The sequence below is a fragment of the Lithobates pipiens genome, unplaced genomic scaffold, assembly GCF_037356315.1.
Source record: "Lithobates pipiens isolate NorthernLeopardFrog02 unplaced genomic scaffold, aLitPip1_a1.2 Scaffold_23, whole genome shotgun sequence".
Taxonomy (NCBI): Eukaryota; Metazoa; Chordata; class Amphibia; order Anura; family Ranidae; genus Lithobates; species Lithobates pipiens.
Window position 1 is genome coordinate 175330953 of NW_027507785.1, and position 26032 is coordinate 175356984.

At 45.9% G+C, this 26032-nt stretch overlaps 1 protein-coding gene across 1 annotated transcript in view; it reads right to left on the reverse strand.

The window, feature by feature from the left end:
• Positions 1-26032, reverse strand: part of PLA2G4A (phospholipase A2 group IVA) — a 387554-nt gene that overhangs the window by 219847 nt on the left and 141675 nt on the right. Inside the window, exons 4-6 of the mRNA XM_077452645.1 lie at positions 24595-24676; positions 14943-15091; positions 12041-12154 (exon numbers count right to left, since the gene is read on the reverse strand). Of these exons, the coding sequence (XP_077308771.1) occupies positions 12041-12154; positions 14943-15091; positions 24595-24676 (345 nt within the window). The remainder of the gene's footprint in view (positions 1-12040; positions 12155-14942; positions 15092-24594; positions 24677-26032) is intronic.

A 26032-nucleotide genomic window follows, 5' to 3' on the forward strand; every position in this document is an offset into this window, starting at 1 on the left:
CGAACAAAGGCCAATAATTGATGATGTTTCCAGCGGTCCATATATGATATGGAAGATGCACCCATGATGGTAGAGAGCGGCAAAACGCCGGAGGGGCCGGCGACTTGATGCAGGTAGATGTTATTGCCCAGCTGCCATGGATGAGTTTGAGGGTCCATATTACCAGGTGGGAAGAAATTGTGTCCTATCAAGGGCATCAGGGGGGAATTATACGACCAACCATGTGTCTTACACATAGAGTCCCATACCATCAAGGATGATTGCGTTAGCGGTGACGTAGTAGGCAAGAGAGTCCGGAATTTCCTCGGGATCCACATCAGTGTGGAGAGTTCAGTGCCACATAGGTCTGTCTCTAGATTAACCCATAGTTTAGTCTCTTTGCAATATTTCCAGTCAGAGAGCCTAGTCAACACAATGGATCGATAATAAAGCTTAAAATCCGGCACTGCTAAGCCACCCTTTCACTTAGGGCGGGTGAGGAGAGACCTAGGGAGTCTGGGTCTTTTCCTATTCCATATGTATCTATATACCATAGAGGTCAAGATCGTAAAAAAACCAACCGGTATCCCGAACGGGACCATCTGAAGAATAAAGAGCACCCTGGGCAGCAAATTCATCTTGACCAACCCGATTCTGCCCAGCCAAGAATGTCGCAGCTGGGACCATTTCTGGATATCTGACCTAAGTGTGTTAAGCAGGGGTATAAAGTTAGCGCGGAATAGGGACGACAGGGAGGGCGTGAGTTGAATACCTAAATATTTCATGGAGCTCAACTGCCAAGTAAAGGGGTAGTTCCGCTTCAGGTGGGACACCTGTCGGGCGGGGACAGAGATGTTTAACAGTTCCGATTTGGACATATTAATTTTAAAATTTGAAACCAAGCCATAGGCCGAAAACTCAGACATAAGATTGGGGAGGGTGATTAGCGGTTGTTGTACATAAAACAATATATCATCAGCGTATGCTGCGTATTTGTGTTCCGTTTTGCCTATTGATATACCATGTATGCTCGGGTTGCGTCTGATGAGGGAGAGGAATGGTTCTAGGGAGATCGCGAACAAAATTGGCGAGAGTGGGCATCCCTGGCGGGTACCATTGTATAAGGTGAAGGGGTCACTAAGGGTGCCATTAATTCGTATTTGAGCAGTGGGACGGTGGTATAAGGCCGATATTTTAGAGCGCAAAGAGGGGCCAATTCCTAGATGCGTCAGCGTTGCCATAAGATATTCCCAGTCCACCCTGTCAAACGCCTTCTCAGCATCTGTGGAGAGTAACAGGGTGGGCTGGGAAGTCCGCCGTACATACGCCATCAGGGAAAGTGTGCGAAGAGAGTTACCCCGTCTGGTCCCGCGAGATCCATTGTGGTATCAAGGGGAGCAGCCGGTTCGCTATGGCTTTAGCATAAATTTTTGCGTCAATGTTCAATAGCGAGATAGGGCGGTAGCTCGCGCAGTCACTGGGGTCTTTGCCCGCCTTGGGTAGAACAGTGATGTGGGCATGAGTGGTTTCCGGACGGAGGTCTCCGCCGGCCGAGGTCACGTTAGCATAGTTGGTCAAGTAAGGGAGCAGTATGTCAGCGTACGCTCGATAATAAGTCACCGTGAGGCCATCAGGTCCCGGGGCCTTGCCACAGGCCATGCCCTTCATGGCGCCCAGGAGCTCCGTCGATGTAAACTCACTCTCCAAGGAGGCCAAGACCTCCGCAGGGAGCGTGGGGAGGGCGGCACGGGCCAGATATTCCCGGATAAGGCGTCCCCTTGTGTCTCCATCCCGGACGTCCTGGTGCACCTGGTACAGGCGTTGATAAAAGTCTCTAAACGTCTTGGCTATTTGGGGGGTATCAAACACCAGGTCTCCCGAGGGGGTCTTAACCTTAGCAATGAACGCCGCATTCTTACGCTGTCGCACCGAGTTGGCCAATAATTTGCTGGGTTTATCCCCCCACTCATAAAACCGTTGAGCCACTAGCCGAGAGCGTCGCTTTTGGTCCAAATGAAGGAGGGACTTCAGGGTCTCCCGCTTCTCAGTCAGGGTGTGGAAAAGGGCCGGGGTCTGATTCAGTTTGTGTTGGCGTTCCAAGCCAGCGATTTCACGCAGCAAGGTAGATTGGTGTAGCATGCGCTCCCTCTTTTTCCTGGATCCCAATTCCATAAACTTACCCCCAATATACACCTTATGGGCCTCCCATAGCACTCCCGGGGAAACGCCAGGGCTTACGTTAGTCCTAAAGTAAAACTCTAAATCGTCCCCCATCACCTTTTTGTCCGCCTCCTCGGCTATCAGGTCTTCATTCAACTTCCAATTAGTGGATTTCAGAGGTATGGACTCTACTTTGATAGTTAACGAGATAGGTGCGTGATCCGACAGGGGAGAGGAGTCAATGCTTGACTTCACTATGAGCGGAAGGTGTTGATGATCAATGAAACATAGATCAATTCTGGAATACGTTTGGTGTACAGAAGAATAGTAGGTAAAGTCCCTCTCCCGCGGGTGAGCGATTCTCCAGACATCCATCAACTGTAGGTCATGGAGTCGTGAGCGTATAAACTTCAATCCTCTGCCGGATAAAGAGGAGCCACCCCTAGAGGTGTCCAAAGTAGGTTCCAGCGGAACATTAAAGTCGCCCGCTAGTAGGATGCATCCACGGGCAAAACTCCGCAAGGATTTGAGTGTGGAGGCAAGAAAACTCGCTTGATTCTTGTTAGGGGAATACAAGGTAGCTAGGGTACACGGCATGCTGCCCAGGGTGCCCCGGAGAAACAGAAAGCGTCCCGCAGGATCGTTCAGCATAGCTTCAAACGTGAACGCGGTTCCCCTACGAAACCCAATGGCCACACCCTTTGCTTTGGAAATGTCGGAAAGGCTGTAGTTCCACGTGGGGTACTTCGGGGAGTGTAGTCTGACTAGGGTCGTATGTGTGAGGTGGGTCTCCTGGAGGAAGACCACGTCCCCCCGCAAACGACCCAGCTCTCTATATAAATTGTGTCTCTTCCCTGGGGCATGGAGGCCCCTTACGTTAAAAGATACAAGGTTCACCGTGGCCATGAGGTCTCTGGGGGAGGAACCGCGAACACCAACATATAACCAGTACAGTATAGAGGCGGACCACCGCTAAGTGGGGTGGAGAGGGCAGGGGAGGGTGTAGGAAGGAGCCAAGGGAGGGGGGAGGGAGAAGAAAAGAAGAAGGAAAAGGAACAGAAAAAGAGAAAAGACCACATAGTAGTGGGAAAAACAAAAAATACCAGAAAAAATGCTGTCTGACAACAGCTAGCGTTGCACGCATAATCATGCCGTGCGAGAGCGGGCTACAAGCCCGCCACAGGGCCCCCCGCCCCAGAAGGGGCAAGGACACCAGGGCCCCGCGCCGGGCAGCCCCCGCTCAAAAAGGGGGAGACGGGACTCAGGCAACTGGGCACAAACCACACCATAGGGGTCTGAAGCATAGCCCAGTGCCAACACCACAGCAGATAACTCACATCATCCAATATGTATAACAGTAGAACGCCTGTATAATAGAATACGGAACTAGGGCGGTAAAGCATGCAAGGGGAAACCGCAATCCAACCAAGTGTAAGAAACAAGGGGAGAGAAAATAAAAAATAAAACAACAGTAAATAAAACATATGCACAACAAAGGCAGAGGACCCAGAACGAAAAGATAGCAGTGTCCACCCTCGGATAGGGGCCCCCAGGGAGGCACAAAGGTGTAGTTGGCACAGCAATCAACATCCTACCCGTGACCTAGCTAGGTCCAGCAGCCGCCAGAAACGGTCCTTGGCTACGTACAACCAGGGTAGGGAAGACATCACACCCTCAGCAGGGTGGTAAACCTAGCGATTGCAGCCCATAATCCAGTGCGGGAAAGCCAGCGGCAGGGCATTTCGTCGTTTCAAGGGCGGTGATCCTGGGCAGAGGAGCGACGGGCACGACCCACTTTCTGCCATCCCTGGTCGGCTCCATTGGGTAAAGGCGGGATGCCATCCTGCCAGCCAGGTAGCTCTGGGATATTAACATTCAGATTGTTGCAGAATCTGGGCAGGTCTTCTGGGAAGCGAAGTATCGCGTTTCTGCCATCCTGAGAAGCAATCAGGGCCGCAGGAAAGCCCCACTTATATTTAATGGACGCCGCCCGAAGCAGTTCCGTGAGGGGACGCAGGGCTCTGCGTCTATCCAAAGTCTCCCTCGCCAAATCGGGAAAGAAGGATAACATCGCCCCATCAAAGTCGAATGGCGTGGCGCCCCTAGCCTTCTGCATGATCAGCTCCTTCTCGGGATAATGGTGGACCCGGCATATGACGTCACGTGGGATGTCCGTGGTGAGGTTGCGGGGTCGAAGAGCTCTATGCACACGGTCAATCTTTAAGGGGGCATCTGCCGCTCGGCCGAGGAGGCTGTTAAAAATGCCTCTGACGGACGGTAAGAGGTCATCATCCCCAGTTGCTTCAGGGAGACATCGAATCCAAACGTTATTGCGTCTGTTGCGATTCTCTTGGTCTTCGAGCTTGTAAACGGTCGTTCGATGAGCAATTGCAAGTTGACGGGTAGTCGCCTGCAAAGTCCTAATAGCGTTCGCATGTCGATCCAGACGTTGTTCAGATTCTTCGACCCGCAGCAATACTTGAGACAGGTCCGCTCGGAACGCGGAGACCTCCTTTTTAATGACCCGCTCCAAGTTTAGCAGCATAGAGGCCAGGTCAGAGGTGGTAGGCATGCCGCTCACCTTCGTCGCCGCACCGGCAGAACTAGGCAGGTCCTCCTCGTCGCCCGAGTCCGCAGAAGATTCAGGTGAGCGCGGTCTCCGTTCCGGCCTATCGCGGGAGGCGGGGTCTACTCCACCGCGCGGTGAGCGGCCTAGGCCATCCTGTCCCTCCGCATCTTCAGGTTCCACGGAAAGGAACCGCTTAATCGATCCCGTGGATGCACCTTTCTTGGGCAGGGACTTGCCCGTTCGCCGGCCCATCGTCAGGCGAGAAGGATGTGAGACAATCCGTGTATTTTAGGCTATTTTAGTGGTGTCGGCCCCCGGAGCTCACAGAGCACACGTCCGCTCTATTGCATCGCCAGGCCACGCCCCCTCAACTCGAATTTTTTAAGATCAAAGATACAACTATGTTGGTGTCCCTTGTTAATTTTGCATAGAATTTTTTAAAATGTAACTGCCTACTCCCAAGCTGTCATTTGAAGTAGAACAAACGGCAAGTATTATTCTACACAATTTTTTTATTGTGCATTAAAAAAATAAAAATACAATTAAGACACTCTCTCTGCTACTAGAACGTAACCAAAAAAATGCATTCTATGCATCCAAAAACAGAAACTAGTAAATATACCAAATCGTTATTCACCCAAAAAATAAAATAAAAGCCTCATGCATGTGTCCCGCTTCTTAATATAGACGGTCAACAATGCCAAGATTTAGAAAGCAGGGGTCCGTCATCCGGAGATAATTCCGAAAAGCATCTGGATTATTCTCCTGGAGCTCCCGCAGCAAAGGCATATGACATAATTGGTAACTGTTAATAAAGCAACCAATTTTTGGTCCAAGAAATCCTCCTGTTACAGGACTGGACTTGGGTCAAAGCAATAACTCTGAGGCCAATAATAAATAACATGCTCCTCCGCTTCCACAACATGGCTGGTTGACGAATGGGCATTCAGAAATTAACTGAAAAGTGCAAAATGAAAAGCATGAAATGAAAAGCACTAAATGAAAAGCACGAATCAACATCAAACTTCTACTAACATGAAATTTGCAGGAGCCCAAAGGGTGGTGCTAAAGAGCTGAAAAACCACATGCGTCACTACGTTTGTGTTTGGTGGCCAACAATTGTGTGCAGTTTGTATGCAGAACCAAGTTTGGGGCCCAATGCCCTTCTGACAAAAGTCAGCGGCTTTGTCGGCGGAAAATCCAAATCGTGTGTATGAGGCTTAACAGGTTTTCTTCGAAGATTTCCCTGCCACCACCATGTTTCACGGTGGGGATGTTGTGTTCAGGGTGATGTGTAGTGTTAGTTTTCCGCCTCACAACGTTTTGCTTTTAGGCCAAAAAATAGGATTTTGTACTCACCATAAAATCCTTTTCTCTGATGTTCAATGACGGACACAGCATCTTAATCTTGACCTTAGGGTTATATCGCCACCTTTAAGAGAGGGCTAGGCAGAACAAATAAAAAAAACAAAAAAAAAAAAAAAAAAAACAGCCCTGCCCAGGGACAGTCCTACTGGCTATAACCCATCACTCTGCTCCCAGCAGCTTAGTTTGTCAAAAAGCATACAAAATAAATAGATAAATAGGAGGGGTGGGTGCTGTGTCCGTCAATGAACATCAGAGAAAAGGATTTTACGGTGGAGCACAAAAATACTATTTTCTCTTTTGTTCATTGACGGACACAGCATCTTCATCTTGACCTTAGGGACGTCCCCAAGCAGTGTCAAAAACGAGGGGTGGGAACAGAAAGAAACTCCACCCATAACAAAAAACTCCTCAGAGGAATCACAACCACAAGGGCCGCCTGCAAAACCTTGCGGCCGAAACACACATCCAAAGATGTGCCCACATCAACTTTGTAAAATTTGGTCAAAGTGTGAACGGACGACCAGGTTGCCACCTTACACACCTGGGAAACGGATGCTTGATGTCGGAAAACCCAGGAGGCACCAATTGCCCTGGTAGAATGTGCCATGACAGGAAAGGGAGGTGCCCGCCCACCCTTGTGGCAAAAGCCTGAACCACAATCTGTCTGATCCACCGAGAAATGGTGGCCGACAAGACCGCCAGGCCCTTCTTTGGACCAGCCACTGATACAGAGTCCGACCTCTAGAAAGGAGCCGCAGCAGACAGATACACCCACAGAGCTCAGACCACAGCCAAAGAATGTAAAGCAACCTCCTTGGGATGCGATGGCCGAGGACATAAAGACGGGGGCACAATGTCCTCATTTAGATGAAAGGCCAAAACAACCTTCGGAAGAAAAGAGGGTTGCAGGCACAACCACGACCACCTTATCCATGTGAAGTACCAAGGGAGACTTGTATGACAAGGATACCAACTCAGAAACCCGCCTTGCAGAAGTAATAGCCACTAGAAAGACTACTTTCTGAGAGAGTGTTAATAAGGGGATTTCCCTAAGGTTTTCAAATGGCGGTTTCTGAAGCACCAAGAGCACCAGATTCAAATGCCATGGGGGCAGTGGCGGTCGTACCAGAGAGGCCACATGCCGAACCCCCTGAACAAAACACGTACGCACCAATGAGTGAGTTGCCAACGGTCACTGAAAAAGGACAGACAAAGCTGATATCTGCCCCTTAATGGTGCTTAATGCAAGTTTCTAATCCACGCCTTGCTGCAAAAAACAGCAGGATCCTGGAAACTGAATATGTACGCGGCCACCACCTCATTTCCTCACACATGGCGTTGTAGGCCTTCCACGTGCGACGATAAATCTTCCGGTAAGAAGACTTCCGCGCCCTCAGCATAGTGGAAATCACGGAAGTCGACAGTGCCATTAAAACCAGGATGAAGTATCAAACCTTGCGACAGCAGGTCGTCCCGCATCAGCAGCCATCAAGGAACTTCCGCCAACATTCGTACTAAGTCGGCGTACCAAGGACGTCAAGGCCAATCTGGGGCAATCAGAATCACCGTAATCCCCTCGGCCTCCACTCTGCATAGCAGCCGAGGGAGGAGTCTGAGCAGGGGAAAGGCATAAGTCAGCCAATAATGCCCCCACGGGGCCACCAACGTGTCTGACGCGTCTGCCCAGGTCACAAACCTCTGTACCTTTTCAATTGAGCCGAGAGGCTAAGAGATCCACATCTGGCATGCCCCACCTTAGGCAACTGAGCCGAAACACTTCTGGAGGCATTGACCATTCCCCTCGGTCCAGCAACTGACTGAGGTAGTCTGCCTGCCAGTTTTCTACACCCAGAATGTATACGGCTCACAGAGCAAGCACGCGCCGCTCTGCCCACTGTAGGATGTGAGAGACCTCCAAGCGCTGCAGCTGAGCTCCTTGTTCCTCCTTTATAATTGTCATATGCCACGCCGTGGCATTGTCCGACTGGATCCTGGCAGGACACCCCTGCAGCCTCTGCGACCATGTGGAGAGACACCGCCTGAAGCTCCAGCACATTGATCAGTAGGCGGGATTCTTCCTGCGTCCAGTGACTCTGGGCCGATTGGATGCCCCAAACTCCCCCCCAGCCGGTCAGGCTGGCATCTTTTGTGATCACCGTCCAATGAAGAGGAAGGAACGACTTCCCATACTGAAGGGCCGGAGACTTCAACCACGAGAGAAGCAACTCCCTGACTAGCTGGCTCACCCGGATTTGACAATCCAGGGATGTCGGAGATTTGTCTCATTTGAACAGGATCTCTTTCTGCAAGACTCCAGTGTGGAATTAAGCATACGGTACCGCCTGAAAAGTGGCTACCATGAGACCCAGAACTCGCATGCAAAAATGCAGCGACGACCACCTGCCGGACATCAACAACTGAACCGCAGATTGAAGAGTCTGCGGCTTGTTCGAAGGGAGAAAAACTCTCGCCTCTGAGGAGTCCAGAATCAATCCCAAGTACTCCAGGCGTTGAGTCGGCACCAACACCGACTTCTGGAGGTTCAACATCCTCCCTTAATTCGGAGGCAGAAGCTGCTCTCAGAAGAAGGTCGTCTAGTTAACCCCTGATTGCGATCCCTCGCCGTCTCAGCAACGCCAGCACCAGCAATTGGGGCCAGCACCTTGGTGAAGACCCTTGGCGCCGTCACTAGGCCAAAGGGCAGAGCTATAAATTGGTAGTGCTGGTCCACGACCGCAATTCGCAGAAACCTCTGGTGTTTGACACATATGGGGACATGCAAGTATGTATCCTTGATGTCCAAAGACGCCAATAAATCCCCTTGATGCAGTGCAGCGACCACGGAATGAACCGATTCCATCCTGAACATTCGCACCTCCCCAAAGCAATTGAGGGCTTGGGATCCAAGATCGGGTGGACCCCTTTCTTCTTCGGGACTACAGACAGATTTGAGTAGAATCCCCAAAACCTTTCCGAGGTCAGTACAGGCACCATCACCCCAAGCAGAAGTAAGTCCTGTACTGCCCCAGTTGATCAGCTTGCAAAACCAGGGACGCTTTTGTCCCTCAGCGGGCACCTTGTTTTGCTGGGATCGCTTACCTGTCGACCCAGGTGAACAAAAAAGCCGCTTCTGAGCGTAAAAAGAGGGCCCCTGCCTACGGCGTGGCTCCTTACCTTTGCTGGACTGTGGGAGCAAAGTACTCTTTCCCCTAGTAACATTCTTAATGTCATCCAGCGAGGCACCAAACAGCCTCTCACCTTGGAAGCGCAAATCCGCCAGCACTTTTTAGATGCCTGGTCTGCAGACCAGCATTTAAGCCAAATCAAGCGACGTAGCACCACTGCGGATACTGAGGCTCTAGAAAGCAAAGGGGCCGCATCCAGGGCCGCATCACAGACATACTTAAGGCCACGCACCAACTGGTCTGCTAGTTCCATGCAGACTGGGGAAACCTGTTCCTTCCCCAACTCACGGTGCAGCAACTTCGTCTATTCAGTAAGCGTCTGCGACACCAGGGCTGTGGCTCACACCGGCCCCAATGCTGACCCCATCACCATAAACATGGACCAGGCAACTGCTTCAGCCCTTCTGAGGGCAGGGTCCTTGAAATAAGGGGGCCCTTCCACTGGAATCGTGGTCACCTTATTTAACCTGGATACCAGGTGGGTCAACAACCAGAAATTTCTATTTTTTCAGACCCGGAGTCTTCCTCCTTACTGTCCCGAATGGTCCTGGTCTGCATCCTCTGAAACATCAGAACAGGGGCTGTCTGCCACAGCGGGACCCGAGTCTGAATCAGAGCTCTCCTCAGAAGACGGGGGGAGGGCGTTTTTAGCCCCCTTGCGCCCGCTCGCCGCTTACACCATGGCAACAAATGATTCTGACTCGGACAGCAGTAGCCTGGTCATATGTGTACCCCGGAGCATATAGCTCGCCGGCTGCCCCTGGACCAGAACGGGGCCTGTCGCGGCTGACCCAGCGTGTAGCTAAGGCCTGCACGCGCTCGATGGCCAGGCTGGGGAGACTACCAGGATCTATATTATCCAGCCTGGAAAGTGGATACTCCTGCGCTATTAGGAAATGAGAACAATGTGTATATATAAGGTGCTGCAGACACCGTAGGGGTCAAACTCTACCCTACTTTTGGCTTTCTTTCAACAATGGCTTTCTTCTTGCCACGCTTCCATAAAGGCCAGATTTGTGGAGTTCACGCCTAATAGCTGTCCTGTAGACAGATTCTCCAACCAGAGCTATGGATCTCTGCAGTTCCTCCAGAGTTACCATGGGCCTCTTTGCCGCTTCTCTGTTTAATGCTCTTTGCCCGGCCTGTTTGGTTAGATGGACGTTCATGTCTTTGTAGGTTTGCAGTTGGGCCATACTCTTCCCATTTTCAGATGATGGATTGAACAGTGCTCTATGAGTTGTTTAAAGGTGGGATATATTTTTATAACCTAACCCTGCTTTAAAATTCTCTACAACTTTATCCCTGACCTGTCTGGTGTGTTCCTTGGCCTTCATGATGCGGTTCGTTCACCAAGGTCCTCTAACAAACCTCTGGGGGCTTCACAGAACAGCTGTATATATACATTGAGATTAAATTACACACAGGTGGACGTCATTTACTATCTAGGTGACTTCTGAAGGCAATTGGCTAGACTAGATTTTAGTTAGTTAGGGGAATCAGAGTAAAAGGGGCTGAAAACAAATGCACGCCACACTTTTCAGATATTTATTTGCAAAACATTTTGAAAACCATTTATCATTTTCCTTCCACTTCTCAATTATGTGTCACTTGTATTTGGTCTATCACATAAAATACATTTACGTTTTTGGTTGTAACAAAATGTGGAAAATGTCAAGGGGTATTAATACTTTAAGGCACTGTATGTGTCCATGCACACAGACTTAACAGCATTTTTAGAGGCAGGAAAAATATCCCACTGGCAGTGTGTTTAGGAGCAACAGAGTTTGGCAGAAAAGACACCAGAAGCTTGTTAATGTGCGTTATTGTGTTTTGATGCTTGTTAACTCTAGGGGCGTTTAGCGCTTAAGCATTAATTCATTTCAATAGCAGAATAAATGATTCTTGCCAATTAAATGAACAGTTATATTAAAGTCTTGTTTAATAAAACTGAAAAAAACATGTTGTTATACTTACCTGCTGTGTGCAGTGGTTTGCACAGAGCAGCCCAGATCCTCCTCTTCTTGCTCCTGGCCCCTCCCTTCTACCTGAGCTGAGCCACTGTGTGTCCATTCAGACACAGAGCCACAGCTTGGCTCACCCCGCCCCCCCCCCTCTCTCCTCATTGGCTCACCAACTTTAATCAGCCAATGAGGAGGCAAAGCCCTGTACAGTCGAGGCTCTCTCGCAACATCGCTGGATCTACATGAGGTTCGGGTAAGTATTTGGGGGGAGTTCCTGCACACAAGTTTTTTTTATCTTAATGCATAGAATGTATCAAGATCAAAAACCTCCTGCCTTTAGAACTACTTTAGCGCCTAAGCATTTGGCGCCTATAAATGTGCTTTAACGGGTTACACACTTTTACAAGTGGCAGGAGCTTTTTCTGCCAAAATGCTGTTGCCAGAAGGAAAGGCTTTTTAGGAGAGTTTCCAATGTCATTTTTGCATGAGTACTTAGAGTGCCTACACTCTGGATGAAGGAACACAGGGGGCACCTTTAAGCAGCAGTATTGTCTGTCTGGGGGCAGGGGAATGTTACAGCAAATATTTTTTTTCTTTTGAGAAAGGTTTCACATGAATACATAAAAGCTGATCATTGTAAGCACCTCTGTCAAAAACAAAAAACCTACTGATGGGATCATCTAAAAAAAATAGAAGAAAGCCTTAAAAAGAAAGCTGCAGCCATCACATCTAAGAATTGTCAGGCTGCAACATAGAAAATGCTTGCTTTTGAGTTTAACACTGCTTTAAAATAATAATTGTTCTATTTTTTTACTTACTTTGTTAAATGTAAATGGAACCTCTTTTTTCTCTCCAGGCAATAGCGAGGAAATTTGAAATGTTGTTGTACCCAAAGTTTCATCCATCACATAATTGGCATCCATTAAGGTGATCTACAAGAAAAGGGGTACTTATTTATATATAAAAAAAACAAACGCATAACTGTAGTGTTAACCTTAGCAACCAATTAAACTGAAATTGCAATAAAAAAAAAAAAAACAAACAAACAAACAAGAAAAACCACACTGCATTCCTGTGCACATCACATGCGATGTCTGAGCAGTGCAATTTCAGGCATACATTTTGTATGGCTGAAATCGCATTCACACCAAAAATAAAAAAAATGGGTGCTGCTCCACCCTCAGCCCGACCCCCCCCCCCCCCCCGTATATTTACCGGAGCCTCATCTAGATCCAGTGCTGTGCCAGAGAGCAGAGTCTCTCTCCCTACTTACAGGCAGATTGATAGCAACGCTGCAACAAAAGCCATTGCGGGGGGGGGGGGGGGGCAGAGCAAGTGTGTCAATGGCTCAGAATTGGGTCCCCATGAGTGCCTCCGTGGCAAGTTACTTGTCACCATTTTCTAATGACTGATAAGCTGCATTATAATACTTTTTTCTTCTTAGGTTTACCAGGAGTATCGGTACACTTGCCTTTACACGCACATGAACTTTAATGGTATCCCAGTCTTAGTTTGTAGGGTTCAATATTGAGTTGGCCCACCCTTTGCAGCTAAAACAGCTTCAACTGCTCTGGGAAAGCTGTCCACAAGGTTTAGGAGTGGGTCTATGGGAACGTTTCACCCTTCTTCCAGAAGCACATTTGTGAGGTCAGGCACTGATGTGGATGAGAAGGCCCGGCTTGCTAATTCATCCCAAAGGTGTTCTATTAGGCGGAGGTCAGGACTGTGGAGGCCAGTCACGTTCCTCGACCCAAACTTGCTCATCGATGTCTTTATGGACCTTGCTTTGTGCACTGGTCCAAATCATTGGGTGGTTGGGGGACTATGGTGTGGGGTTGTATTTCAGGGGTTGGGCTTGGCCCCTTAGTTCCAGTGAATGTAACTCTTAAGGTGTCAGCACACCAAGAAATTTTGGACAATTTCATGCTCCCAACTTTTTGGAAACTGTTTGGGGATGGCCCCTTCCTGTTCCAACATGACTGCGCACCAGTGCACAAAGCAAGGTCCATAAAAGACCTGGATGAGCGAGTTTAAGGTGAAGGAATTTGACTGCCCTGCACAGAGTCCTTACCTCAACCCAATAGAACACCTTTGTGATGAATTTGTTTGGAGCCTACAAGCCAGGCCTTCTCACATATGCACTTCTGGCTAAATGGTAAAACACTCCCATAGACACACTCCAAACCTTGTGGACAACTTTCTCAGAAGAGTTGAAGCTTTTATTAGCTGCAAATGCTCAAAATTTAACCCCACAAACTCAGACTGGGACGCAAATAAAGTTAATCTATGTGTAAAGGCAGGTGTCCCAATACCTTCGGCAATACAGCATACTTTAGGTTAGCCAGTAAAGATTTGGTACAGTACTAGGACCATTTGGATCATAAAACAACAAACTCTGCATGTGATAACCATAACTTCTGACAATTCTGTTGATTTTGGCCACATAAAAAATGCAAAAGGCGGGCACAATGCCTTTTTTCTGAAATACTTTTTTACATTTGCCTGGAATCAAATATTACCAAATGTGCCTTTTTTCCCCCAAGTTATGAGGAAAATATAGGTACCGGTATATGCATTTAATAGTTATTCTGACACTAAGAGGAAAAAAAGCTGCTGGCTGACAGCTCTTCTGTTCCTGTGTGAAGGTGGAGGGTCCCTTACCTTCAATCAGCTCTCCTCGCTGCCCCCCTTTTCTGTACACCAAGACAAGCTTTATGAATTCTGGACTTTTAATGGAAGTATAGAAGAAAATATTGCAGATGAAGAGGTACAACGTAGATAGGAGAATTTGTTTCAGAACTGTCTATCACCTAGGGTTGCCACCTCATCCCTTTAAAACCAAACAATAATAATAATTACACGGGCTCTGTGGCTGATATACTATCTACTGATCTACGATCTGTCAGTGATGAAAGAATGCAAGAGCGATCTGTACTGATCACTGGGCTGCATTCTTTCAGGAAAGGAAGGGGGCTGGTAAAACACGTTTACCAGCCACCCCATCCCACGCAACACCCCTTTCTACCTACATGCTGACTGCGATCGGTCAGCTGCTGCAGCTGGCAGGAGGAAGAAGGGGAGAGCTGGCTAGCAGCATGGAGGGGGTTCCCAGACATTGGTGAGGTGGAGAAGGGGGGGGTATTCGGAGCAGCGCCGTTTAAAAAAAAAAAATTCTAAAAACCTGTCCCTCTGTGCCTGTCCTGTAGCACAGAAAGCCGGTGGGAGGGGGCGGTGGGATAGCCGGCTAGCAGCAGCAGGGCAGACAGCACCTAGGCATTAGACAAGTGGGAGGCACTGGAGGGGGGATAAGAGCAGCACTGGGGGTATGTATTTTACGGTTCAATCTCTCTGTGGCTGCCCTGCAATACAAACAGCGTGCAGGAGGGTAGAGGAGAAAATCTGACAGCTGCAGGACAGCCACAGGGGTATTGGAGTTTGTGAGGGTGGGGGGCACATCAGATGTCAGCATAGGAAGGTGGAGGGGCAGGAGACATAGTGGCAGAGCTGTCACTGAAGTGAACATGAGCTTATAGCAGAAGGACAAATGAGGTCTGTACAACATGGCTACCTGGGGGCAGTGTTACGGACCTGACAGCGAAAGGGTTAAAGCACTAATACTTTGGATATTTTATATCAAGAGCTTTCTTGTTACAGGCAGCATCCTGGGATTCAGCTTTAAGCTATATGTATACAAATATAGCAACTTAACTACTAACATACCTCCAATATATTATCCTGGTTTGGGTCCAAAATAAATTCAAATGATTCATTCCAAACTGGATTAATATCATTGTTGAAATGCTTTGTTCTTTTTCTGCCATCCGGTACTGATGAAATGAATAATTCCACATAAGGGTCAGGAGTATCGACTATAAAAAAATAATAATAATAATCTTGTGGTTATGGGTTTAGTAAATCAGTGACAACTCACAACAATAGAGATAGGGCTTCTTATGCTGCGTACACACGATCACACATTCCGACAACAAAATCTGTGGGGTGTTGGCTCAAATTTCTCTTGCATACACACGGTCACACAATGTTGTCGGAAATTCCGAGCGTCAAGAACGCAGTGATGTACAACGAGCCGAGAAAATTGAAGTTCAATAGCCAGAGCAGCTCTTATGCTCGATTCCGAGCATGCGTGGAACTTTGTGCGTCGGAATTGTATACACACGATCAGAATTTCCGACAACGGATTTTGTTGTCGGAAAATTTGAGATCCAGATCTCAAATTTTGTGTGTCGGAAATCCTGATGGAGCCTACACGGTCAGAAATTTCCAACAAAAAGTTCCCATCCAACATTTTCCGTTGGAGAATCCCACCGTGTGTACGCGGCATTACAGGTACTGGATGTTTCAGTAGAATTAGTTGTTAGCAAATTGTCACACAATATGTTCTTCCTGCCTTTGCATGGCAGTTGTAGCGCAAGAGCAGAACAGAGCAGAAAAGAAGACATACCACACTTTTAAAGCGGAGGTCCACCCTAAAGTGGACCTTCCGCTCATTGGAACCCTCCCCCCCTCCGGCGCCACAATTGGCACCTTTCAGGGGGGAGGGGGGTGCAGGTACCTGTACAGTACAGGTATCTGCACCCACTTCCGGCGTAGATTCTGCAGAAGCTACGCCCCTTTCCACAGAATCTACGCCCCTTTCCGAAGGTCCCCCGCTGCCTGCTGGGAAACACACGGATCCCAGAGACAGCGGGGACCATCCTTATTGCGCAGCGCGACTCGCGCATGTGCAGTAGGGAACCGGGAAATGAAGCCGAAAGGCTCCACTTTCTGATTCCCATATCCAAGATGGCAGCGGCAGCACCTGAGAGACGATCGAGAGATCGGCTTCGGGTGCCGACATCGCGGGCGCGCTAGGCGGGTAAGTGTCATTATTTTAAAAGTCAGCAGCTGCAGTATTTGTAGCTGCTGGCTTTTTAAAAAAAAAAAAAAAAAACGGCGGACTCCCACTTTAAGTACACAATGGGGTTTAATAAATATGAATGATTCTGTGCAAGGAATAAATACAAAACGAAAAAAATAGAGTACAAGAAAGAAAGAAAGACGAAAAAACTTTTTAAATGGGGTAAGTGAAAAGGAACTGCTGCCTCTATTAGTTACTACCACCTGGGTGGAGTAAATAAATAAATGAAAGGAAACGAAGTAGAATTTGGCACTGTTCAAACCCTGATTTAAATAAAAGGTGACAGGTGGTAATGAATGGTGACTCAATAAGGCGTGTATAAATGCCCCTAGATATACAACTTGGTGCTCATTAGGTTATGCATAGATTCCTAATACCATCTGCACAAGTTTACATAAATAACCATGATGAAAATAGAAATAAATATTTGTGAAAAATGAACACATATGACTATATAATGATTAATAAAAAATAAGTAAATATACCACATGTGATAGATGTAATAGCGAAATCAATATAATGCTACAACCCAATTAATCAATGATGATCTGAAAAAAGTTAGTGCGATTCAACGATCCAAAAATAAATAAGTGCTCTTTGCCAATGAAGAAACAACGCTAGTTCACTTTCCAATAGGTGATCACAGCATGCGCGTTTTATACGTGCTCCTATTGTGATCAGCTTATTTCCTGCTTGCTCTTCTCCCAGGCTGATGGCTGCGTTCCCGGCTAATGCACGTCCAGACACGTGTAAGGGGAGCAAACTGATCTGCTTCTCTACTGAATTTGACCATCTGAAGACTTATGAAGGGATCCCTGCAGTATGTGATCCATAGAAGGTGATACATATGAACATTTCATACTCAGACCTGAAAATTTCATAATGTTGTCTTCAAGCTCCTCACACAAGTACATGATGGGAGTACTTTTAAATCACTGTGGATGGGACAGTCTCCAGAGTAGGGATGAGCTCAGGCATGTTCGCATTGAACACATGCAGAACCCGACAGGAAGTTGGCGCAGCGCTGCGCTAATCACAGGCAGTGAGACATTGCCCCGATGTGCGGCTGCAGAGTTTGGACAATGTCTCACTGCCTGTGATTAGTGCAGCACTGCGCCGACTTCTGGCGGGCTCTGCACGTGTTCCATGCGAACATGCCTGAGCTCATCCCTACTCTAGAGTGCTACACAGTGGCACATGCTATGAATGTTTCAGACCCCAGGAGGGGGGGAAATTTCCGGTGAGTACAACCACAATAGGAGCACAGATAAAACACGCACGCTGTGATCACCTATTGGAAAGTGAACTAGATCAGCATTGTTTCTTCACTGGCACAAGAGCACTTTGACTTTATTTTTTTATTGATTTAACTTATTTATTTTTGGATCATTGAATTGCACAATATTTTTTCAGATCATCATTGATTAATTGAGTTGTAGCATTATATTGATTTTGCTATTACATTTGGTATATTTACTTATTTTTTATTAATCATTATATATTCATATGTGTTCAATTTTCACAAATATTTATTTCTTTCTATTACTTTCATTGCGGTTATTGTTTATGTCAATTATACAATGGGATTTATTTACTAAAGCTGGAAAGTGCAAAATCAGACTCACTGCTGCATAGAAACCAATGAGCTTCTAACCCCAACTCGTTCAATTAAGCTTTGGTAATAAAACCTGGAAGCTCATTGGTTTCTATGTAGAAGTGAGCCTGATTTTGCACTTTCCAGCTTTAGTACCCCATTGTGTACTTAAAAGTGGGGTATGCCTGTATAACAAGTTATGATCACAATATTCAATATGATAATACAAGTAAACAAGATAACACAAGTTAAAAAAAAAAAAAAAAAAAACATGACCAATTTGTTTGTAAAGATCAGAGCCTATAAAAACACACTCGAGAATTATAACACAAATGCAATACCAAGTCTCTGACAGGGAGAGGGAGAGGGAGAGACATTCACATGTTGGACTTCAGAAGGGCTTTGCCCTCATCTGAGAATATAAAACACATTCCAGCAAAACAAAGATTTAAAATAAATAATTGTGTTTGTTTTGAGATGAGAGGACTACAGTATGTCGTCCGTGGCCTTCAACTTTTCACCTTTTGAGACCCATAGCAATAAAGTAGAGGGACATGGATCATTCCACCTCAGTGCAATGCTAGACTTGGTGGCGCTAGGGAGGTGACATAGGATCAATTTATTGTATGTTTTTGCTGGTATTTCTGAGACATGGAGGAAGAAGTCAGGGGGATCCTCTGGGAGGATAAAATGTGAATATTTAGGGAGATCATTACTTCCCTTCCTTCCAATATTGGGCAGGACCTGTCCCATATGGTGAAGAACTTAAAGTTGCGTTCCACCCAAAAGTGGACCTTCCGCTTATATGCTTTCCCCCTCCTCTGGTGTCACATTTGGCACCTTTCAGGGTGGAGGGGAGGAAACTGTTTATGACAGGTCCCCTTTCCCACTTCCGGGAGATGGGCTGTAGAATTAGAAAGTGCAGCGAGCTTCATGCATACGCAGTAGGGAACCAGGAGTGAAGCCGAAAGGCTTCACTGCCTGGTTCTCTTACCAGGAAAGGCGGCGGCAGCGGGCAGGCGGCGGCAGCACACAGGAGTTGATCCAAAGATCGGCTGGGGTGCAAACATCGCAAGCTCCCTGGACAGGTAAGTGCCCTAATATTAAAAGTCAGCAGCGATATGCGTATTGAGGGGAGGTGCCGAGCCAGTGATGTCACGCAGCCACTGTGAGAGAGAGAGAGAGAGAGAGAGAGAGAGAGAGTCAGTGGTGAGCAAGCAGACGTGAGAATAGATCCTGTGTATATGCAAATTTTTAAAGGGTATCTTGTAAGTTTTTCCGTATTGGGGCAATTTTAATAAATATGCATACAGAGAGCACTATGTAGTCTTGTTTAGGATTGCATGTTACCACAGAGCCATGTATCAGATGAATTGCAGATCAGAGTCCCTGGAGTAAAGGGGAGTATAGAAGGAATCTTTACATGAGGGATCATTATCTGTATCCATCTGAAATCACCCGTGAGGTTGTTGAATTGAGAGAGCAGTGGTTCTGGTGTGGAGGAGAGAAACCCCAACAGAGTGAAAAAGACCATTTCGGAGTTCATGTAACTCAAGTTTGAGGTGAGCACGCATTGCAGCTGCTGAACGTGTGCACAATTTAGGATGACCTGTTGGGAGAGCAGAGGAGCGCAGCAGTGTTTTTTTTATATAAGCACTGAAGTTCAAAACAATCAAGATTTAAATATACCATATATATCTATACATATTTGAAATTTGTTTGTGCACATTCACATAAGACTGGTTAATATAGGCAATTGCACAAGTGATATGTTTTTTTAAACAGCGCTGCACTAGAATAATTGTTAAATGTTCCTACATTGTTCTGCTTAAAGGAGCTTTGCAGGTTGGTTTCCCATTTTTGGAGGTAGGGAGGTTTTTAATTGACCAGAGGAGAAATCAGAGAGAGAAACAGAGTGCTGTAAAGGTGCAGTGCTGGAACACACTTTCTCAAATGACACTAGTGAGCATCTGTAGAAACCAGGTGAGGGAAGGGAGCCGGAAAACATATCGAGCTGCAGGGCTTTCCAAAGTTTCAGGCCAAAGAGACCTGAGGCCATCATTAAAGTGGTAAGGCATGACCAGTGGGTGGATAATACCAACAAAGCATCTGGTGTGCAGCAGGAAGGGGAGCCACCAGCAGTCCGAACACACGGTGTGCAACTTGGGAATGCTAGAAGATCAAACATTACCGATTGGGACATCCTGTATTATATTGGTTGCAATGGACTGCATAGGAGGTTTGGGAAGTCTGGATTAGCCTTTACTGCATATATGCCATTTTTCCTAAAGCATCTGGTAAGGAGCCAATTCTTATCTTGGTGGTGGTGAAGTTTTTCACATAAATCACATGGTGAATATGGATATGGAGTAAAGGACGTTTTACATTACCAATTCCCATTTTGGCACGTGGTGGAATTAAGCTTGGACCTTTCACAGTTGGACTGTTATGAGGACTAGTCTAATGAACTTAATGAATTATTCACATTCAATTTTCATTTATTTATTTAATTTTTATACAACCATTTGGGTTTTTATGATATTTTTATGTAATTTGGAAGGAGGATGATTTGAATATGTTATATCACTTGATTTACTTATAGGATGAGTGATGCATGGTATTAAGATATTATTGCCTCTATCCAATACTTATTGCATCCAAAGGTTATAAATATCTTCCCTTTCTTCTGACATCACGGGGTGAAGGGGAGGAGTGGGTTTAAGTGTTATCTGTTTAGACATTGTTGGGTGGAGCTCGGTTCTCTTCAAACTCCCTTTTTCTGCTTGTATTGTTGTTACAAAATAGAACTGCAGCTCCCATACGGATTAATTTCCAAATATTTAGATTTTTCGGTTTTCAATTTAATTTATGGTGCATTGGGATCATTGCATCTACTGTAGCGCGGTTTTTTGCTGTTTTACATTTAATATAGGCAATTGCACAAGTGATATGTTTTTTTTTTAAACAGCGTTGCACTAGAATAATTGTTACATGTTCCTACATTGTTCTGCTTAAAGGATCTTTGCAGGTTGGTTTCCCATTTTTGGAGGTAGGGCGGTTTTTAATTGACCAGAGGAGAAATCAGAGAGAGAAACAGACAGGGTGCCGTAAAGGTGCAGTGCTGGAAAAGACTTTCTCAAATGACACTAGTGAGCATCTGTAGAAACCAGGTGAGGGAAGAGAACCAGAAAACATATCGAGCTGCAGGGCTTTCCAAAGTTTCAGCCCAAAGAGACCTGAGGCCATTGTTAATGTGGTAAGGAATGACCAGTGGGTGGATAATACCAACAAAGCAAATAATATTCAGCTTTGGGCAAATTCTTCTCAGGATAGGGTCCTTGTTCAGTCTTCAGACACGAAGAAGGCCTTTGACCGAGTTGCATAGGATTACTTGGAAGCAGTTCTATCCTCGGTTGGCTTTAAGCCTCGGTTCTGTAAGGGAATTCTAACTCTTTATACTAATCCTATGGCCAGGGTTAAAGTTAAAGTTAATGGTTACCTTTCTGATAGCTTTTCAATCTGCAACACCCCCCAACAGGGCTGGCCGCTCGCCAGGGTTTATCCCAACCCTGGAAACATTCCTTTGCTTTATTCAATCTCACCCAGACATTAAGGGGTTTACCGTGGTGGGCAAGATCTACAAACTTGTGGCGTACATGGATGATCTCTAGCTTTTCATTACAGAGCAGCACATATTACTAATTTGATGATTGCACTTAAAAAGGAGAAGTCCGGCCTGAGCTTGTTTGGCTGGGCTTCACCTATGGGTCACAGGTGTGCAATTTGTTTTGCACACCGGTGACCCGTTTTCAGCAGAGAGCGGGTCTGAAATCCGCTCTCTGCTGACGTCATGCAGATCAGTCCAGGCACTGCATCATCCAGACTCTGGAAGTCAGGATCGGCCAGGTGCCTGGACTGATGGCTGTCTCAGCCTCTCAGCGAGCTGCTGAGACGCCTGCACCCCATCCCTCCACAGCTCAGTGCTCCAGTGAGCATGGAGGAGCAGAGCAGGAGAGCTGCCGATTAACAGTCAGCAGCTCTCAGCTCGGGGAGCCGAGCCATCGGCGGTGTTCGATGACTTGGTTCTCAGTGCAGGGGACAGATGCAAATTGGACCTAGGTAAGTATAATGGGGGAAAAAACTCCAAACCCATAATTCTCCTTTAATATTTTCTCTTTTCTGTCTAACCTAAGTGTTAACTATTCTAAGCCCTTTGCACTTATCACAGATTGCATGTATCCTTATGCATGAAAAGCTTCCCTTTCAACTGCAAAGGCCATGCGATCACTTATCTAGGAACAGAACTCCCTGTGGATGTTTCACAGCCCTTTGCTTGTATTTTACACCACTTTTACAATGCAGCCAAAATTACGTTCAGGCGTGGGATCTTAAGTCTCCATCATATTTTGGCTGGGCTGCAGCTTTGAAAATGAATGTCCTACCATGCTTCTTGTACGTAATGCAGGCGGTGCCAATAGCCCTACTCAAATCATATTTTCTTGCCATCTGCTGACTCTTCCAGACATTCTTATGGAACAGAGATCGAGAATAAGTCTATCTACCTTGTCCCTCCCTAAGGCTATTGGCGGGATTGTCCGGCCAAATCATCAGAAATATAATTGGGCAGAGCAACTAACCAGGATACTCGATTGGATTAACCATCATACATTCAAAGATTGGGTGGGTCTAGAACAGACTTTCTTGGATGTTCCATTAGCAGTGGCCCCACGGGTGTTGCCTGCCCATAGTCAGGCTATACCCATTAACCACCCCTTGATTGCAGCAAATTTACACTGTTTCAAATTGATGTGCACCTTCCTTAACCTTTCTGGGATTCTTAATACCTTTGCAAAGGAATTTCAGAATTTGTTCTGGGTATGTCATTGTCCTTTTTGCCTAATATCTGGCCATACCCACAAGCAAGAGACTATAAGTTATTTCATAAGGGCTGACTCTGACTGGGCTGCTTTGGAAAGCCGAGTTGCCTATTCTAATGTCCCTTACTGGACTTAGCCACAGATTCCCCATTATTTGAACAGAGTTGGAAGCAGAAAGAGCTTCAGCAGGGATCGAACGCCATTTGAATCCATCTGTACCAGGTCATCTCCTCAAAGAGACACCTGGAGTCATGTATCTGTTTCATGCTATGACATCTCCTAATAGTGGGGGTACATGCAAAGGGATCCCCAACCACTGGGCTACAGACTGGTACTGGTCCATGGCCTGTTGATGACCGGGATGCATGACAGGAGCTGAGCAGCAACTGCAGGCCAAACAGGACTATCACAGACCATGGTTGCCGCATACCTCTTGCTGTGTGGCCATGCCACTTAGCCTGTGTGTCCTTTCCTGTGGGAGGAGCTGAGATCTGCAGAGGGCGGGCATCTTTTCATATTAACAGGTAAGTTGTGCAGCTCCTGCCCTCCATCCAAATTTGCAGTTCCTCCCACCCCTTGCACGGATGATAGGATGACATTGGTGGCTGGTAGGGGACCACTGCTGTAAGGCACAGTATAGTAATGGAGTTATTGGAAGCAATGGTAGGGCTATAGAGAAATCATAACAGAATCTGAATAGAGAGGATGATTACCTGAAATGTCAAATATCTAAACAAAACCCAGAAAAATTAACTAAGATGTGTTCTGTTAGGCATAGGTTCATTAAGACAACTATGCATTTAGAGACACAAGACTATAACGGCTCAAGTTAGAATAAGGCGCAAGCTGGCAAGATAAGCCTTAGCGGCAGCCAGTGTACTTTCAGAGCCTCATGTAGTATAACAGTCAGACATGTACTACTGAACTGTTAACCTAATTTGGGCAGAATGAAGGAACTTAAAAGACTGAAGATGTTGAAGTGTGAAAGACTTGTCATCCTGTAGAATAGAACATGTAGAGGATAACCCCAGTGGCAGCAGGTGGCATGTTGGAGGATCAGATCTAAGCATTTTCAGGAATTTTCTGCGGTCCAGAGTATTCCTGAATAAATCCAGGAAAAGCTGAACCTGAACATCGAAACTCCACTGGACCCGTGTGCCATGCCATCACACGATTTCTCTTTTTTTTTTTTTTTTACATAAAAATTGACTCTCTATAGTACATCTTGTGGTAAGTTGTTACAGGAAGAACGGGGACCGGCAACATGGTGAGCTCTGTCAAGCACCAAGTGCTCAGTGGATTCCTTACTCAAGACAGAATTTAAGATGGTAGCGATACTTAATGTGATTGAAGCCGTATTAGTGCAATTGTGACAGAGAAAATTGAGATGGCAGTGATGAAAGTTTTTGAATCAGATCCTGATGTCGTCTCAGGGAGCCCATGTAGTCTAATGTTGTCCCATCGACTTTTGTTCTCCCCATCTTCTACTTGTAACTGCAAGTAGGCAAGTTTCTCTGAGTGTTAGGAGGATAGTTGTTAAAGTGCACCTATACAGGAGTTGTGTGTGTGGCAGATAGCGACTCCATATCTGCCACTTTAGATTCCAGAGTAGTTTGTTGACACAGCCCATTTAGTGGGACCTTAAATGAGCCCTCCAGCTGAGACCCAGGGGGGATTCTCTTTGACATCCTGTGAACAGACACAGGAGGTATGGTATTCTATTAGTGCGGATCAACATGGGAAGAACAGTATGCTATTAGTTGCAGGGGCTGTCTGGCAGGTACAAAGCTCCAGAGAAGCCATCTTCACAGCGCCATTACTAGTCATGCCCCCATCAATGTTTTAAAACATTTCTGCTAACACAGATTAATTGACATCTTTACTGTCATTTTATTAGTAGAAATAAGCCAATATATTATAATCCAGGAAATGCAGTATAGTTGACAGTAATTGCACAAATAAAATAAAAAAAATCCTACTTACGCATATCTCCAAAAGTTCCTTTTGTAACATTGGTAGCTTTAATTACAGTTACTGTAAATCTATGAGAATATTGGTGTTCAACCTGAAGAGAGAAAGATTTCATATAATATAAACAAGCTCTTTATACACCTAGAAAAAAAAAAAGTAAAAATAAGTGCTGATCTTGGCTTCCATAACGTCTTATATTATGTAATGTTTATGCATCGAGTCATATCGCCAACCAATATGGGAGCATTGAGGATCATTAATTCACACCTGAGTTTTTTCAGCTCATAAAACACTCGTAAAACGCCCAAAAAAAACACCTAAATTACTCCCAACAAGCAAAATCCCATTAATTTCAAACGGCACCTGTTCACATGTGAGCATTTTGTCACCTGAAGCAAAACACCTGAAAAAAGCCCTAAGCTCAAAAAAAGAACATGAGCTTCTTTGGGGCAGATTACAGGCATTTTTCTGCTTTTTACATCGGTGACCTGAACAAAATTGTGGTAAAAACGCACGACTTTGAAACACTCAGGTGTGAATGCAGCCTCAAGAAAAAAAAAATATTTCAGAACATCTTCAGGATTTATTGATGTAGGCAGACAGCGTATTGATTTAAGAAGACAGCAAAACTAGGGATTCTAAACAGGGTTATCTTAATTTACAAGGTTTTGACAAAATCAGATTATATACTCTTAATAAAAGCACAAGAACTTAAAACTGAATTCCCGCTACCGGTATGACTTTTTAAGCAATGTTTTTTTTTCCTCTTTTAGGAAAAAAAAAGTTTTACATAAATGAATAAAAGCTGACAATTTTAAACACTCCTGTAAGCGTTTCAACACTAACTGCCACTTTTACTGGGCAGCTTGATCTATTAAAGGAGTTAGAAAATCAACAAACTTACTGGGTGGATCAAAAGGTGAAAAAAATAAAAATAATGAAAGGAAAAGCTTTAAATAAAAAAGAAAAGTGAAATAGCCACCACATTTAAAGTGGTTCTACATGCAGGTGGTTTATTTTTACCTTAATACATTCTCAGAATTAAGGTAAAATACCTTTTGCATGCAGCCCCCCCCCCTTTCCTCCCTACACTTACCTAAGCCCAATCTCGATCCAGTGATGTGCACAAGAGTAGAGGCTCTCCCTCCTCATTGGCTTAAATGGAGCAGTGGGAACCATTGGCTCCTGCTGCTGTTAATCACAACCAGTGAGAAGAGTGTGGCTGAGCAATGTTGTGTGTGTCCATAAGACAAGTGCCCCCATAATACTTGGTGGGGGGCAGAAGCTAGGAGGCCCAGTGGGGGACCCAAAAAAAGGAGGATTAGGGCTGCTCTGTGCAAACCATTTCACAGAGCAGGTAAGTAAAACATGTTTCTTATTATATTTAAAAAAAAAAAGCCCCAAAGATTTACAATCACTTTAAGAACTGGTAAGCTGCAATACCTTATAT